The sequence below is a fragment of the Populus euphratica genome, unplaced genomic scaffold (assembly GCF_000495115.2).
Source record: "Populus euphratica unplaced genomic scaffold, PopEup_1.0 scaffold2.1, whole genome shotgun sequence".
Taxonomy (NCBI): domain Eukaryota; kingdom Viridiplantae; phylum Streptophyta; class Magnoliopsida; order Malpighiales; family Salicaceae; genus Populus; species Populus euphratica.
The window spans coordinates 7,758,736-7,776,285 of NW_011499846.1; the positions used below are offsets into that span (position 1 = coordinate 7,758,736).

Below are 17,550 nucleotides of genomic sequence, written 5' to 3' on the forward strand. Positions count from 1 at the left end.
AAATTCTAGATTACTTTGTCAAGATCGTAAAAGTTAGACGAGTTGACCTGTTCATCCTGTTCATTGGATACCGTTGCAAATAGATGAAGTAATTGAGTCCAAAGCAGTGATGGATTTGTAATGCTACGCTAGGCAGGAATAAAATATGTATTGCTTTTGTTATTGGAACCCAAATCAGTGATGGATTTCTAATGCTAAGCTTGAGCCCAAAGCAGTGATGGATTTGTAATGCTAGGCTAGGCAGGTATAAAATATGTATTGCTTTTGTTATTGGAACGATTGTTTTATTACTGAAAGCAAAATTGTGGTAACAATTGAGTTTTCCCCTACCTTTCATATTCGTTTCTCACTGCCTAGTTCCTCTTCATCTCGCTGCATTTTCTTTTTTGAACTGCCATCGAACTGAATTCTGTGCCACTTGATCTCTTGGCAACAGATCTTTCCAGGCCATTGCTTGTACCTCCAGCACATGAGTGGTTTATCAAGCTCTGCCTAACCCCATGACTAACTGCGTAATCTTCTTGAAGATTTTTGCAAGGTCTCTCAGTAGCTGAATCTGAATGCTGTATTCTACTAGCTGCTGTTTTCCTCAAGTTCTTCCCTTTAACAACTGATTGCCCCAGTTTGAAATTTTCGTAATTCTCCTTAAACTGGCTCCCTTGCTCAGCTTGCAATATTTGCCGATGATAGTAAGGAAGAATGTGGCTTCCATGATTATTTTGAGAGCAATGAACCCTTTGGGACCCTTGCTGATGAAATGCGTTCTCTTTCTCGGGCTTCAGGGGCTTCTTGTTTTTAAAATCTTGCTGCCCATCGCCCAAGTCATGTAGATAATAATGAAAACCAGACCCAGACAAACTAGGAATGACATTTTTAGGTGGATATCTTAGAGGAGGTACGAATGGTACAGGATTCTGGTTCTGCATAGCCAAAGGTTCCCGCAAAATTTCACCTCTTTTCAAGTCCGAATTGGCATCTTCCATTTCATGTTTCAGGCACTCGCTAGGGGTAACTGAATGTATCCTGTCGATACCTGGAGCAGCAGAGGCAGGGATTTTTTCCTTACATAGCTTCGGATCGTCCAGCTGCCTGTATAATAATTGTGATTGCAATGAATGGTTACCAAGCAACAATCATTGAAGCAGGCAGAAAGAGAATTAAAATATTTAAGCCATTGCAATCCCCATATGGCCATATGCTATCTTACATGTTTCAAAACTAGTTGGATCAGCACTAATCTCCAAATTAGAGAAAAACATATAACAAGAAAAGGAATCTTCCGGTCTTTAATTTGGGTTTTCATACTTAATCAACCATAAAGCATAAAAAATTTGAGCACCAGTAAACAGGAAGAGATCAGTACCTTATGTGAGAAGGTCGTTGAAGATGGAAGTCGAGTTTTCTCCAATCAATTCCTTTTTCCTGGAGAACAACTTCTCTGGGCCTGGCAGAGCCAAAAGGGTTTGGTTTCTGCTTCTGGCACTCCTGAAACCGAGCTTGTTCTTCCTCTTCTTTCTCAACCTCATCTGCCCACGAAAAAGCTGCAGAGCCGTTTCTTGTTTCTCTACCCACCATTCTCTCTCTAAGTGTGTTTTTTCTCTACTCCAACGGCTCTTTAGCTGTTTCAAATTCAAAAGTTGGAGGCTTTGCGACTCAATCTCTGCCCCTGGATGTCATTTACTAGAAATTTCCAGCTAACGCGTAGGTGTTTTCTGGTCAACAGCAAGGATAACAACTTTGTATTGTGTTCTCTATTTTGATTGTCAATTTTGAGGGGTGTGCTAGATTTTAAAACGGGTAGACTTTCATGGACGGCTATTGGGATAATTTTTGTTTGAGGATGGGAGAGAAAAATAAGACGTGGTTAGGCTATGAATGCTTGTAGATTAGATGTATCCGTGTATTGCATTATGTGAGAGGGATATGGCATGTTATCTTATAGAAGTAGATAACTATGGAAATTCTCTATCCATCTCACTTAACGGTCCTCTTATGGGTGCCATGGGGAATAGACCCACCCAATGCATGATGTGGTCAAATTTGCTGACATTAAAAGTTGCTGTGGTCTCTTATTCCTCCCTTTCTACGCTTGATCATCATTTCACCAAAACTGACAACTCTCTGTTGACCCTAATGGTTTTGTTAAATTCCTTCCAGACTGCAGAGATGCCAGATTTCTATGCAGAAGGTGAGTATGACCTTAGCGGGTTTGCTGTTGGCATTGTTAGAAAGGACTCGGTGATTCATGGGGAAAACATTGTGGCTGGGGATGTTCTCATTGGTTTGCCATCAAGTGGAGTCCATTCCAATGGATTTTCTCTCGTAAGAAGGTTGTGTTGGTTTGAGGGATTCTTATTTTTTCTCCATGCATTAAAACATCATTGATGCTGGAAGAATGTTTGCAGCCCTATGATGTTTTAGTTCTTTACATTGATTATTCTTATTAATGGATGAATGCTTGTATATCTTTATAGGGTTCTTGCTCGAAGTGGCCTATCTTTGAATGACCAACTTCCTGGTGTTTCATTGGGCGAAACTCTAATGGCTCCAACTGTTAAATATGTCAAGCAGGTTTCCTTTCAAGTTTTGACTTGATTAGCAAGGGTGGTGTAAAGGGCATAGTTCACATCACTGGAGGTGGTTTTACAGATAACATACCAAGAGTTTTCCCAAAAGACCTTGGAGCTTCTATATACAAGGAGTCATGGGAAGCCCCAGCCCTTTTCAAATGGATCCAAGAGGTAAATTGTGTTTTACCCAGCAATGCTGGGTTATGATGTTAGATTGAGCCGTCTTTCAATTGCCATATTATACTCACCCCAATTGCCATATTGAAGGTTATGTTTGTTATAAATAAAGATAGACAAATGGATCTTGTCATATGGTATTTATTCCCTTCTCTGTTGTTTTCTTATATCAGGCTGGAAGAATAGAAGATGCTGAGATGAGTCGGACTTTTAACATGGGTATTGGGATGGTGACTGAGGAAGCATCCCTCAAAGTTCTTGAGGAGGGACAACACAAGCCATATCGCATTGGCGAGGTTGTATGTGGTGAAGGAGTGAGATATTGCTAAAATACTACCACATGTTTTTAAACATATATGTGCTCGTGGAGATGATCGATATAGAGAGTTGCGGCTTTTTCTTTATTCCTGTAACATGAGCTGCCCAAATTATTTTTTTTTTATGACAGAGCTGCCAAAGAATCTTAGTGTTAAGACGGTGGGACAATTCTATACAGAATTCCCTCCCTTTTTAGCCTAAATGTAATTCATGGTTTGATAATCAATTCTTCACTTGATAATGCCTGTAATTTCATATGTACTTGTTTATTTTCTGAGAAGTTGGTGGGTATTCTCAAAAAATGTGAAAATTCTAGATTACTTTGTAAGGATCGTAAAAGTTAGACGAGTTGACCTGTTCATCCTGTTCATTGGATACCGTTGCAAATAGATGAAGTAATTGAGCCCAAATCAGTGATGGATTTCTAATGCTAAGCTTGAGCCCAAAGCAGTGATGGATTTGTAATGCTACGCTAGGCAGGAATAAAATATGTATTGCTTTTGTTATTGGAACGATTGTTTTATCACTGAAAGCAAAATTGTGGTAACAATTGAGTTTTCCCCTACCTTTCATATTCGTTTCTCACTGCCTAGTTCCTCTTCATCTCGCTGCATTTTCTTTTTTGAACTGCCATCGAACTGAATTCTGTGCCACTTGATCTCTTGGCAACAGATCTTTCCAGGCCATTGCTTGTACCTCCAGCACATGAGTGGTTTATCAAGCTCTGCCTAACCCCATGACTAACTGCGTAATCTTCTTGAAGATTTTTGCAAGGTCTCTCAGTAGCTGAATCTGAATGCTGTATTCTACTAGCTGCTGTTTTCCTCAAGTTCTTCCCTTTAACAACTGATTGCCCCAGTTTGAAATTTTCGTAATTCTCCTTAAACTGGCTCCCTTGCTCAGCTTGCAATATTTGCCGATGATAGTAAGGAAGAATGTGGCTTCCATGATTATTTTGAGAGCAATGAACCCTTTGGGACCCTTGCTGATGAAATGCGTTCTCTTTCTCGGGCTTCAGGGGCTTCTTGTTTTTAAAATCTTGCTGCCCATCGCCCAAGTCATGTAGATAATAATGAAAACCAGACTCAGACAAACTAGGAATGACATTTTTAGGTGGATATCTTAGAGGAGGTACGAATGGTACAGGATTCTGGTTCTGCATAGCCAAAGGTTCCCGCAAAATTTCACCTCTTTTCAAGTCCGAATTGGCATCTTCCATTTCATATTTCAGGCACTCGCTAGGGGTAACTGAATGTATCCTGTCGATACCTGGAGCAGCAGAGGCAGGGATTTTTTCCTTACATAGCTTCGGATCGTCCAGCTGCCTGTATAATAATTGTGATTGCAATGAATGGTTACCAAGCAACAATCATTGAAGCAGGCAGAAAGAGAATTAAAATATTTAAGCCATTGCAATCCCCATATGGCCATATGCTATCTTACATGTTTCAAAACTAGTTGGATCAGCACTAATCTCCAAATTAGAGAAAAACATATAACAAGAAAAGGAATCTTCCGGTCTTTAATTTGGGTTTTCATACTTAATCAACCATAAAGCATAAAAAATTTGAGCACCAGTAAACAGGAAGAGATCAGTACCTTATGTGAGAAGGTCGTTGAAGATGGAAGTCGAGTTTTCTCCAATCAATTCCTTTTTCCTGGAGAACAACTTCTCTGGGCCTGGCAGAGCCAAAAGGGTTTGGTTTCTGCTTCTGGCACTCCTGAAACCGAGCTTGTTCTTCCTCTTCTTTCTCAACCTCATCTGCCCACGAAAAAGCTGCAGAGCCGTTTTTTGTTTCTCTACCCACCATTCTCTCTCTAAGTGTGTTTTTTCTCTACTCCAACGGCTCTTTAGCTGTTTCAAATTCAAAAGTTGGAGGCTTTGCGACTCAATCTCTGCCCCTGGATGTCATTTACTAGAAATTTCCAGCTAACGCGTAGGTGTTTTCTGGTCAACAGCAAGGATAACAACTTTGTATTGTGTTCTCTATTTTGATTGTCAATTTTGAGGGGTTTTTTTTTTTTTGCTTGAGATCTGAATTCTCTCGCATTAGGAAAAAAATATTAACAATAAATAAAATAAAATAAATTAATAATAATTAACTATAAAAAAATAGTTGTTAGTATTATATTTAAAAAGAAAAAAAATATAGAGATTTACTGTCACTTTTTTATAGGCATTATTGAGGAAAAACTCGCGAAGATGATTATTTTAAAATTTTAGAAGGCTAAACATAAAAATAAATAAATAAAATTTATTAATGTCAAACTAGATATTATTAAACTATATATGTGCATTTATAGATAAAAAGACTATTAAAACATTAATACTTTCATGAAAATCAGTGTTTGGATGCTAGAAGACACTTCATATATCATCCACCTGCTGACACATGTTTTTACAAGTATCAATTAGTTTTATTTTTAAATTATATTTTATATTTATTAAAATATAAAATTTCTTCTCAATCAAATTAATTATAATTAAAAAATTTAAGTGAAAATACAACAAAAAAATCTTAAATATCAGTTAAAAAGATATAAAAAACAGTTCATGTTAATTTGTTAAATCTATGACTCGAGTCGTTAAATCGATATAAACTTATATAAAAACAACAAAAAATAACTTAATTTAACATAAATTAACCTACTAAATTCATGACTTTGATTATGAAATTATGATAAACACATAAAGAGCAAATTAAAACAAATGAAGCTCAATTTCCAGTCGTTTATGTCGGATCTAGTATTGAATAATGAAATTTACAAAAACTTTAATTGAAAATTAACATGAAAAATGAGTCAAGTTAACTGAGTTAACCTGTTAAACATTATTTCTGGTTAGAAAACAAAGATGACCTAATAAAAATATAAAAAAATAATAACTAAACCTAATTCTCAATCAAATATAACATTAAATAATAAAATTGAAAACAAAAAATATCAATTAAAAAACCCGAGATAATTGGGTTAATTGATCAAATTCGTAATTTCTATTATGAGACAGGAAAAACCCAATACAAAGAAAATTCAAAGCTTTTTGTAACTTAGATCATTATACCAAGATAACCTCTTAAAAATACAACTCGATTTAATTGTGGTTAAAATATCAAAATTGATGATTTTGATAATTAGACCAATATATTTTTATATAAAACAAATCAAAATATATTATAAAGCTCAATTCCTTATCGATCTAATATTGAGTAATGAGATTGAAAAAAAATCTATTAAAAATAAGACATAAAAATAACTTGGGTCTATTTCGGTTAATTTTTCAAATATTATTCTTGTATTACGAGGTTAAAATAACATAATAAAAAATAAACAAAACAGATTATAAAATTTAATTTTTAATTAATTTAATATTAAATAATAAAATTAAAAAAATTTGAAGCAATCAACTTAACTTATTAAACTCATAATTTATGTATAAAAAGAAACAAATAAACAAACCAAAATCTGAATAGCCTTACCAGAACCTCTGCTTTCCTATTTCCCGCGCCTCCTGCACTTCACATAGCTCCGCCAAATTCAGGCGAGCATCAACCTTCCCAAGGTTAAGTTCTCAATTATCACTCCCCAATTGCCATGGCTACTACTAGCATAGCATCAAACACTGAGCTATCGCGTGTTGTTACAGTTTCCACCAGACCCTGTTCCAATAAACCCCTGGTCACTCATCAATCCATCGGAAGATACTCCTTTAGTCGCTTTTCTAATAGATTTCCTCTTCTATCAGCGAGAGCTACAAGCAATAGTTCGATGTCCAAGGCAAATAGCAGCAAAAGCGGTGACGGGGCTGAGACTTACATATAAGGATGCTGGTGTGGATATAGATGCTGGGTCTGAGCTTATTAGGCGAATTGCAAAGATGGCCCCTGGAAATGGTGGATTTGGTGGTCTTATCCCTCATGGTATGCTTTTTGTTGGATTTTTTTTGCTTCATTTATTGCTCTCCGTTGTTGGTTGTGAACACAATTGAATTATTAAAAATCTTTTAAGCTGCACATTGTTTTCATGTTGTCTGCTATAGTTCGGATTATAATTTTTTTCTATCCTTAATTATGCTAGGCCTGTGCGGGTGGGAACTTGGGGAATAGCGTAACGCGAAGTTCCTTTGTCGCTGTGTTTGTTAATGTATTTTGTTTTGTTATTGTGCTTATTAAAGTTCTCGCACACAGGTGATTCGTACCTTGTTGCGGGCACGGATGGTGCAGGGACTAAGCTAAAGCTTGCATTTGAAACCGGAATCCATGAAACCATCGGGATTGATCTGGTCAATTCTGGATAAATCTTGTTATATGCATTTTGCTGCTGTAGATTTGCTTCCTAACTCACTTCTCCTGCTGCTGGTTGCTATAAGTGTGATCGACATCGTTACTTCTGGCGCAAAGCCCTTATTTTTCCTTGATTACTATGCTACAAGCCGCCTTAATGTTGACCTTGCTGAAAAGGTATATGAATGTGCATGGTTTACTGAGTTTATATATTATTTGAACAGAAAAACTGCAGCTAAACGATATTTTCCTGTTCTTCTTATTTAGGTCATTAAAGGCATAGTTGGTGGTTGTCAACTATCGGACTGCACTCTATTAGGGGGAGAGGTAGTCTTTTTCTTTCTTTACATTCTACAGGTGAATGTCTACCATTCAGTGCATCGTGTGGTGCTGGATCTGAAGGTTGATGTTGTAATCACCATAGCTTTTATTTTTGCAACGACAAGGTTATTGCAGCCATGATACCCTGCTTGGTGGCAATTACCGATGATGGTGTTGCAGGATATGGTCTTGAACTATCACAGGTGTCTGCCTCATGTGAAATGGTTGTGCTCTAGAGAGTTCTTGAAATGGTCGTGTGCTAGATTTTAAAACGGGTAGACTTTCATGGACGGCTATTGGGATAATTTTTGTTTGAGGATGGGAGAGAAAAATAAGACGTGGTTAGGCTATGAATGCTTGTAGATTAGATGTATCCGTGTATTGCATTATGTGAGAGGGATATGGCATGTTATCTTATAGAAGTAGATAACTATGGAAATTCTCTATCCATCTCACTTAATGGTCCTCTTATGGGCATACATCATGGGGAATAGACCCACCCAATGCATGATGTGGTCAAATTTGCCGACATTAAAAGTTGCTGTGGTCTCTTATTCCTCCCTTTCTACGCTTGATCATGATTTCACCAAAACTGACAACTCTCTGTTGACCCTAATGGTTTTGTTAAATTCCTTCCAGACTGCAGAGATGCCAGATTTCTATGCAGAAGGTGAGTATGACCTTAGCGGGTTTGCTGTTGGCATTGTTAGAAAGGACTCGGTGATTCATGGGGAAAACACTGTGGCTGGGGATGTTCTCATTGGTTTGCCATCAAGTGGAGTCCATTCCAATGGATTTTCTCTCGTAAGAAGGTTGTGTTGGTTTGAGGGATTCTTATTTTTTCTCCATGCATTAAAACATCATTGATGCTGGAAGAATGTTTGCAGCCCTATGATGTTTTAGTTCTTTACATTGATTATTCTTATTAATGGATGAATGCTTGTATATCTTTATAGGGTTCTTGCTCGAAGTGGCCTATCTTTGAATGACCAACTTCCTGGTGTTTCATTGGGCGAAACTCTAATGGCTCCAACTGTTAAATATGTCAAGCAGGTTTCCTTTCAAGTTTTGACTTGATTAGCAAGGGTGGTGTAAAGGGCATAGTTCACATCACTGGAGGTGGTTTTACAGATAACATACCAAGAGTTTTCCCAAAAGACCTTGGAGCTTCTATATACAAGGAGTCATGGGAAGCCCCAGCCCTTTTCAAATGGATCCAAGAGGTAAATTGTGTTTTACCCAGCAATGCTGGGTTATGATGTTAGATTGAGCCGTCTTTCAATTGCCATATTATACTCACCCCAATTGCCATATTGAAGGTTATGTTTGTTATAAATAAAGATAGACAAATGGATCTTGTCATATGGTATTTATTCCCTTCTCTGTTGTTTTCTTATATCAGGCTGGAAGAATAGAAGATGCTGAGATGAGTCGGACTTTTAACATGGGTATTGGGATGGTGACTGAGGAAGCATCCCTCAAAGTTCTTGAGGAGGGACAACACAAGCCATATCGCATTGGCGAGGTTGTATGTGGTGAAGGAGTGAGATATTGCTAAAATACTACCACATGTTTAAACATATATGTGCTCGCGGAGATGATCGATATAGAGAGTTGCGGCTTTTTCTTTATTCCTGTAACATGAGCTGCCAAATTTTTTTTATTTTTATGACAGAGCTGCCAAAGAATCTTAGTGTTAAGACAGTGGGACAATTCTATACAGAATTCCCTCCCTTTGTAGCCTAAATGTAATTCATGGTTTGATAATCAATTCTTCACCTGACAATGCCTGTAATTTCATATGTACTTGTTTATTTTCTGAGAAGTTGGTGGGTATTCTAAAAAAATGTGAAAATTCTAGATTACTTTGTCAAGATCGTAAAAGTTAGACGAGTTGACCTGTTCATCCTGTTCATTGGATACCGTTGCAAATAGATGAAGTAATTGAGCCCAAATCAGTGATGGATTTCTAATGCTAAGCTTGAGCCCAAAGCAGTGATGGATTTGTAATGCTAGGCTAGGCAGGTATAAAATATGTATTGCTTTTGTTATTGGAACGATTGTTTTATTACTGAAAGCAAAATTGTGGTAACAATTGAGTTTTCCCCTACCTTTCATATTCGTTTCTCACTGCCTAGTTCCTCTTCATCTCGCTGCATTTTCTTTTTTGAACTGCCATCGAACTGAATTCTGTGCCACTTGATCTCTTGGCAACAGATCTTTCCAGGCCATTGCATGTACCTCCAGCACATGAGTGGTTTATCAAGCTCTGCCTAACCCCATGACTAACTGCGTAATCTTCTTGAAGATTTTTGCAAGGTCTCTCAGTAGCTGAATCTGAATGCTGTATTCTACTAGCTGCTGTTTTCCTCAAGTTCTTCCCTTTAACAACTGATTGCCCCAGTTTGAAATTTTCGTAATTCTCCTTAAACTGGCTCCCTTGCTCAGCTTGCAATATTTGCCGATGATAGTAAGGAAGAATGTGGCTTCCATGATTATTTTGAGAGCAATGAACCCTTTGGGACCCTTGCTGATGAAATGCGTTCTCTTTCTCGGGCTTCAGGGGCTTCTTGTTTTTAAAATCTTGCTGCCCATCGCCCAAGTCATGTAGATAATAATGAAAACCAGACTCAGACAAACTAGGAATGACATTTTTAGGTGGATATCTTAGAGGAGGTACGAATGGTACAGGATTCTGGTTCTGCATAGCCAAAGGTTCCCGCAAAATTTCACCTCTTTTCAAGTCCGAATTGGCATCTTCCATTTCATATTTCAGGCACTCGCTAGGGGTAACTGAATGTATCCTGTCGATACCTGGAGCAGCAGAGGCAGGGATTTTTTCCTTACATAGCTTCGGATCGTCCAGCTGCCTGTATAATAATTGTGATTGCAATGAATGGTTACCAAGCAACAATCATTGAAGCAGGCAGAAAGAGAATTAAAATATTTAAGCCATTGCAATCCCCATATGGCCATATGCTATCTTACATGTTTCAAAACTAGTTGGATCAGCACTAATCTCCAAATTAGAGAAAAACATATAACAAGAAAAGGAATCTTCCGGTCTTTAATTTGGGTTTTCATACTTAATCAACCATAAAGCATAAAAAATTTGAGCACCAGTAAACAGGAAGAGATCAGTACCTTATGTGAGAAGGTCGTTGAAGATGGAAGTCGAGTTTTCTCCAATCAATTCCTTTTTCCTGGAGAACAACTTCTCTGGGCCTGGCAGAGCCAAAAGGGTTTGGTTTCTGCTTCTGGCACTCCTGAAACCGAGCTTGTTCTTCCTCTTCTTTCTCAACCTCATCTGCCCACGAAAAAGCTGCAGAGCCGTTTTTTGTTTCTCTACCCACCATTCTCTCTCTAAGTGTGTTTTTTCTCTACTCCAACGGCTCTTTAGCTGTTTCAAATTCAAAAGTTGGAGGCTTTGCGACTCAATCTCTGCCCCTGGATGTCATTTACTAGAAATTTCCAGCTAACGCGTAGGTGTTTTGCGGTCAACAGCACGGATAACAACTTTGTATTGTGTTCTCTATTTTGATTGTCAATTTCGAGGGTTTTTTTTTCCTTGAGATCTGAATTCTCTCGCATCAGGAAAAAAATATATCTGGATTATTGATTTATCTGATTTTAATCAGTTTAGTTTATTTAATAATATAATTAAAAAATATTAACAATAAATAAAATAAAATAAATAATAATAATAATAATTAATTATAAAAAAATAGTTGTTAGTATTATATTTAAAAAGAAAAAAAATATATATTAGAGATTTACAGTCACTTTTTTATAGGCATCACTGAGAAAAAACTCACGAAGATGAATATTTTAAAATTTTAGAGGGCTGAACATAAAAATAAATAATTCTTTTTTTTTTATTAATGTCAAACCAGATATTATTAAGTTATACATGTACACCTACAGATGAAAAGACTGTTGAGACATTCATACTTTCATGGAAAGCGGCGTTTGAATGCTAGGAGACACTTCATATATCATCCACTTGCTGACATATATTTTTATAAGCATCAATTAGTTTTATTTTTAAATTATATTTTATATTTATTAAAGTATCTTTTTTTTCAGTCAAATTAATTAAAATTAAAAAATTCAAGTGAAAATACAACAAAAAAACCTTAAACATCAGTTAAAAAGGATATAAAAAATAGTTCATATTAATTTGTTAAATTTATAACCTGAGTCGTTAAATTAATATAAACTTGTATAAAAATAACAAAAAATAACTTGATTTAACATAAATGAACCTATCAAATCCATAACTTCTATTATAAAATTATGATAAACACACGGAGAGCAAAAAAAAAATAAAACTCAATTTTTAGTCGTTTATGTCGGACTTGGTGTTGAATTGTGAAACTTACAAAAACTTTAATTAAAAATTAACATGAAAAATGAGCTAAGTTAGCTGAGTTAACTTGTTAAACATTATTTCCGGTCAGAAAAAAATAATCTAATAAAAATAAAAAAATAATAATTACAAAACGTAATTCTAAATCAAATATAACATTAAATAGTGAAATTGAAAACAAAAAATATCAATTAAAAAAATTGAATTAATTGGGTAAACCGATCAAATTCATAATTTTTATCATGAGATAGGAAAAACCCAATACAAAGCTCTTTGTAACTTTGATCATGATGTCAAGATAAACTCTTAAAAATACAACTCGATTTAATTGTGGTTTAAATGTCAAAATTGATGACTTTGATAATTAGACCAGTATATTTTTATAGAAAAAAAATCAAAATATATTATAAAGCGCAATTCCTTATCAATTTAATATTGAGTAATAAGATTAAAAAAATATCTATTAAAAATAAGACATAAAAATAACTTGGATCTATTCTTGTTAACCTTTTAAATATTATTCTGGTATTATAAGATTAAAATAACATAATATAAAATAAACAAAATAAACTATAAAATTTAATTTTAAATTAATTTAATATTAAATAATAAAATTAAAAAAGTTTGAACCAACCAACTTAACTTATTACACTCATAAATAATTTATGTATAAGAATATGAGAATATAATAATTTATTAAAAATTAAAATTTAAAAAATTATTATTTAAAAAATAATAAAAAAGTGACAGCACTACTTGAGCGAATAATACTTTATGAGTAAGATCTCTTTATCTTTTACTTTATATTTAATTAATAATTTCACTAAGAAATCGTATGCAAACAATTTCATGTGGTACTGAAATTAAATTAAAAAGAAAACCTCGGTGCAAGGTTGAGTTTTTTTGATTCTTTGATTTGACCGTTTTGAAAGTTGTTCGAATTATTATTTTTAAATATCTTTAAGTAATTGATATTAAAAATATTTTTTAAATAAAAATATATTTTAAAAACTTACTTTTTACCATTCCCAGATACTCCCACTAACTTTCAATTTCTACCTTTTACAAAAAAGAAAAAAAGAAAAAATCTTTCAAGCTTTTGAACAAACACAAGAAGTCAGCAAAGTTTCAAAGTGAAAAAATATATCTTTCAAGCTTTTGAACAAACACAAGAATCAGCAAAGTTTCAAAGTGAAAAAAAAAAAAAAAAGAGGGGGGAAAAAAAAAATACTACACACAAATTCTCAGAATTTATCCAGTTACCACCCAACCCAAAGCCAACAGAGAGATATGAAGTATGTCCTAGTCACCGGAGGAGTTGTCAGTGGGCTCGGCAAGGGCGTCACCGCTAGCAGCATCGGCGTTGTCCTTAAAGCTTGCGGCCTCCGCGTCACCTCCATCAAAATAGGTTCTCTGTCATAGTTTTATGCATATTTGTGTTTTGATTTGGGTGCATAATCACTATTAACTTTTGATAATCTGATGTGTTACAGATCCTTACTTGAATACTGATGCTGGCACCATGTCTCCTTTTGAGCATGGGGAGGTTTTTGTTCTTGACGATGGCGGAGAGGTTTAGTCCCTCTATTTTTTTTTTCAATTCTTGAAAGATGGTGAAATTTGGTATAAGGGCATATGGATTAAAGGATATATTAACAGGTTAATTATTCCTTGGTTTCTGTTGAAAGGTTGATTTAGACTTGGGTAACTACGAGCGTTTTCTGGACGTGACACTTACCAAAGATAATAACATTACCACTGGGAAGATATTTCAGGTGACGGGATGAGTTTAGTATGTACGCAAATTCATTAAGTTCTATAAGATAATCGGTGACTGATTATTGATATTCTCCCTGTTTGGTGTCTGATCAGTCTGTCATCGAGAAGGAAAGGAGAGGCGATTATCTTGGAAAGACTGTTCAGGTGATGGCTTGCAGCTAGCTAGATATGCTTCTTAACATGTTTAAATTACTGCTAACTGAATCGTTGCTATGTTTGAGGAAATTCCAGGTCGTTCCACATATCACTGATGCAATTAAGGATTGGATCGAGTCTGTCTCTGTCATTCCTGTGGATGGAAAGGATGGCCCTGCTGATGTGTGTGTTATAGAATTGGGAGGCACAGTGGGTAAGAGTGATATGTGCAAGAAGCATGCAGCTTTTACTGATAATTTTTTTGGTCTTGCAATTTCATGCGGTAGTAATAATTTATTCCTTTTTCTCCTTCAGGTGACATTGAATCTATGCCATTTATTGAGGCTTTGCGACAGTTGTCATTTTCAGTTGGTGGGTTATCAAGTTTTCTGTATATTGGAGGAGCATTGCTCTCCTCCTTAAGTTCCTTTCATTCAAGGACAAAGGATCCTTTTTCTCTAAATGGACTGGCAGTACTTGTGAAGCCATGGTGTGGTGCATATTTTGATATATTTGACCACTCAAAAAGATTGTAGGAAATTTGAGGAATGATATAACTGTTTTGTCAGAAACTCTACAAACTACAGAAGCAAATTCATTTGAATTGTTCATAGTGTAGTACCTGTCTTATTTGTCTGACTATATGCTGCGTGAACAATTAGATGAATGCTATAAAAAAAATAGCATTATGCTTCCATTTTGAAGTTACTAGACACTCGCATTACAGAGCTTTTCTCCCATGTTCACATATGTTGAGTTAATTCATTCATGAGTTATTGCAATAACCACTCATGTTAATTTCCATATCTCTATGCAGGACAGGATAACTTTTGTCTTGTTCATGTGAGCCTGATACCCGTGCTAGGCGTTGTTGGAGAACAAGTAATATGCCATATAATTTGTTTTAAGTGCCCCCCCCCATTTTGAATGTATTCATTTGGAGGTCAAGTTGATCATATTAAACTTGAATGATCATAACAATACCTGTTTTATGTGTGTTTGCAGAAAACAAAGCCTACACAACATAGTGTCCGTGAACTGAGAGCATTAGGCTTGACTCCTCATCTGTTGGCATGTCGCTCTGCTCAGGTACATTCATCTTACCTGACATCTTTATGCTTTCAAGAGGACTATTGACTGGAACAATTTTGGTTGAAGATCTTTGTGGTAGATTCCACTGAAAGTTGCTCACAAACTTCATTTCAGAGAAGTTATCTGCTTTCTCTTGCTGTTCTTGTATATGATCTTTACTATTAAACTTTTGGAAGGTTTCTGAAAGTACTAAAGGTTGATCACATTTTTCATGTGTGGCAGTGCTTCTCTTGATGATTGTATAGTAGCATCTGTTATTGTGTTGCCCAAATAAGTTGGATCCTATCTTTCTAATATGATTCCAGCAATGGACTTTGTGAATTCCCTGTTTTTTTCTTCTATTTTGACAGATAATTTCCATCAATTTCTTTTTTTTAAGGATGAATTTTGAGGCATAGAGTGACTTTTAGTAATTTTCATTGCAGCCTTTATTGGAAAATACGAAGGAGAAACTTTCTCAGTTCTGCCATGTTCCGGTAACTTTTGGTGGACTTTGCACTGCATCGCTTCTAATAACAGCTGTTTTAAATTTGGATATGTTATGTATCACCTTGTTTCTCGGCAGGCTGCTAATATTCTCAATATTCATGATGTCCCTAACATTTGGCACGTCCCTCTGTTACTTAGGGTGGGTTGAACTGCATTCTTCTGTTTCTCTGGATCTTGAAAATTTCAACTTTTTTCTTTTTGTTGGCGTTGATATATATGTTGTAATTTGCTTTGACGGTCTGGCATGCTCTCCTTTTACAGAACCAAAATGCTCATGATGCAATTTTAAAACAGCTAAACTTACTCAGGTTAGTTTAATTCAAGTTTCTCCACATCAAAGGCTCAATTTTAAAACATTAATTCAAGTTTCTCCACATCAAAGGCTTAATTAATGGACGTACAGTACCTATCTATCTCAACCTTGAACATTTTCATGAATCTACTGGAACGAAAAAACTTTTTATTATAGCAAGTTCAAATTGTTTTAGTTGATTATTTCTTTGTTTCTCCCCTTCTACCTGGGACTTGTGTCCAAGGGATTGGTTAAGTTGTAATTATACTGAGCGTACTCTGCCAGAAACAAAATGCATTGTGACTTTTGATCCAGACACCAAGTGCTTGAAGATTTATCATATTAGCTAACTTGTTGTATTTCTCTATTTCAGCATTGCGATGCCTCCTGCTTTACAAGATTGGACCATGATGGCTGAGACTTATGATAATCTCACCAATTCTGTCAGTATTATCATCAACAACTTCTAATTCTCTTTGATTATTTCTTTATTGTTCCTGAGGTGAGAAGTTGCAATTGAATGCAGGTGAGGATTGCGATGGTGGGAAAGTATGTTGGCCTAACAGATTCATACCTGTCTGTTGTTAAGGTGCATCACATTTTTGGATCTTTAGTTTTAGCAAGAAGGAAAAAGTGCAGTAACATATAGTCTGAAACTGTGCATGACCACTCTAAGGCTTAAAGGTTGTCTTAATCTGACTATAAAATGTTTTCTAATCACACATCTTCAAAGGTGCCAACACAGTGAAGACGTCTTCAAATTTGAACATTCACTGGAAGTTATTTTGTTTATAATGGGTTTGCATTGTATGGATGACTTTTTGCGGGCAATGAATGACACATTAGCACATTCAATGTTTGATGATAGTTAATTTGTTAGAAATTTTATGTGTTTGTTTCTTAGCATGACTCACTAGTTACTGTTATGCTTTGTTTTGCTTGCAGGCCCTTCTACATGCTTGCATCGCATGTTCATTGAAGCCATCAATTGATTGGATTGCAGCTTCTGATCTTGAAGAAGACAGTGCAAAATCGGTATTGAATCCTTGCTTTTTGCTAATGGCATTTTGCAGGTTGAATTTTGTATCCTGGTGAAAAAGTTTCCCCTGGTAAACATTTCTTTATCTTACAGACACCAGAAGCACATGCAGCTGCATGGGAAACTTTAAAGGTAAGACTACAATATCTATCTATTTATTTTCCTTTCTCCATTATTGTCTTTCTTTACCAAAAGCCAGCTATCTCTCCTTGAAGCCTTTTTGGTTTTCATCATCCTTGTGTCAAGCACACTGGCATTTCACATATAAAAATTTCTTTGACCATATCATTTTTTATAATTGTTGTAGCTTAACATTTTTATCTAATCGTTTTTTGTTTTGTTTTTCACTACTTCTGTTTTTGTCTGATATTTTCACTATGACATCTGTGTGACTGCTACAAGATCATTAGCTTGATTCGTCTTAAGTTCTCCTTTTGACCACTTGAGCATCTGATTTCTGATCTGATAATGACAGCTTGATTTTAGCTTAGGCCAAATTCTGGTCCTCAAACTTGATGTCCTTGGTTGAATGATTTTTGTGACTTTTATCATTTATGTATCTCATTGCTTGCCAATTGATTTTAATTTTATGGACTGTGCTGTTTACCATTTGTGGCTTTAAAGAGCAACAAATTTATTCTTGAAAGTGAGTAAGGACTGCGGTTGGGGGGGGGGGGGCTTTGTGTTTG

General features: G+C 35.5%; 4 protein-coding genes and 1 pseudogene across 4 annotated transcripts in view; 2 read left to right on the forward strand and 3 right to left on the reverse strand.

Annotated features, from left to right (window-relative positions):
• Nucleotides 1-237: 237 nt before the first annotated feature.
• On the reverse strand, nucleotides 238-1,683 carry LOC105137487 (uncharacterized). Its single transcript, XM_011043244.1, has 2 exons — nucleotides 1,364-1,683; nucleotides 238-1,089 (listed from the first exon to the last, which is right to left on the reverse strand). Exons 1-2 carry the CDS (start codon nucleotides 1,573-1,575, stop codon nucleotides 354-356), a joined length of 948 nt encoding a protein of 315 aa, XP_011041546.1. The 5' UTR covers nucleotides 1,576-1,683; the 3' UTR covers nucleotides 238-353.
• A 1,855-nt stretch (nucleotides 1,684-3,538) lies between these two features.
• LOC105137481 (uncharacterized) lies at nucleotides 3,539-4,984 on the reverse strand. The gene is made up of 2 exons (XM_011043232.1): nucleotides 4,665-4,984; nucleotides 3,539-4,390 (listed from the first exon to the last, which is right to left on the reverse strand). Exons 1-2 carry the CDS (start codon nucleotides 4,874-4,876, stop codon nucleotides 3,655-3,657), a joined length of 948 nt encoding a protein of 315 aa, XP_011041534.1. The 5' UTR covers nucleotides 4,877-4,984; the 3' UTR covers nucleotides 3,539-3,654.
• A 1,527-nt stretch (nucleotides 4,985-6,511) lies between these two features.
• On the forward strand, nucleotides 6,512-9,502 carry LOC105137472 (phosphoribosylformylglycinamidine cyclo-ligase, chloroplastic-like; annotated as a pseudogene).
• Nucleotides 9,503-9,684: 182 nt separating this feature from the next.
• LOC105137506 (uncharacterized) lies at nucleotides 9,685-11,131 on the reverse strand. Its single transcript, XM_011043273.1, has 2 exons — nucleotides 10,811-11,131; nucleotides 9,685-10,536 (listed from the first exon to the last, which is right to left on the reverse strand). The coding sequence occupies exons 1-2, from the start codon at nucleotides 11,020-11,022 to the stop codon at nucleotides 9,801-9,803; spliced, it is 948 nt and encodes a 315-aa protein (XP_011041575.1). The 5' UTR covers nucleotides 11,023-11,131; the 3' UTR covers nucleotides 9,685-9,800.
• A 2,127-nt stretch (nucleotides 11,132-13,258) lies between these two features.
• LOC105137516 (CTP synthase) overlaps nucleotides 13,259-17,550 on the forward strand; it is a 6,803-nt gene continuing 2,511 nt past the window's right edge. The window contains exons 1-15 of the mRNA XM_011043282.1: nucleotides 13,259-13,443; nucleotides 13,529-13,608; nucleotides 13,724-13,810; nucleotides 13,908-13,958; nucleotides 14,046-14,163; nucleotides 14,265-14,321; nucleotides 14,767-14,831; nucleotides 14,955-15,038; nucleotides 15,467-15,517; nucleotides 15,607-15,669; nucleotides 15,792-15,838; nucleotides 16,196-16,265; nucleotides 16,349-16,411; nucleotides 16,768-16,857; nucleotides 16,955-16,993. Coding sequence (XP_011041584.1) covers nucleotides 13,326-13,443; nucleotides 13,529-13,608; nucleotides 13,724-13,810; nucleotides 13,908-13,958; nucleotides 14,046-14,163; nucleotides 14,265-14,321; nucleotides 14,767-14,831; nucleotides 14,955-15,038; nucleotides 15,467-15,517; nucleotides 15,607-15,669; nucleotides 15,792-15,838; nucleotides 16,196-16,265; nucleotides 16,349-16,411; nucleotides 16,768-16,857; nucleotides 16,955-16,993 — 1,083 coding nt within the window. The 5' untranslated portion in view covers nucleotides 13,259-13,325. The remainder of the gene's footprint in view (nucleotides 13,444-13,528; nucleotides 13,609-13,723; nucleotides 13,811-13,907; nucleotides 13,959-14,045; nucleotides 14,164-14,264; nucleotides 14,322-14,766; nucleotides 14,832-14,954; nucleotides 15,039-15,466; nucleotides 15,518-15,606; nucleotides 15,670-15,791; nucleotides 15,839-16,195; nucleotides 16,266-16,348; nucleotides 16,412-16,767; nucleotides 16,858-16,954; nucleotides 16,994-17,550) is intronic.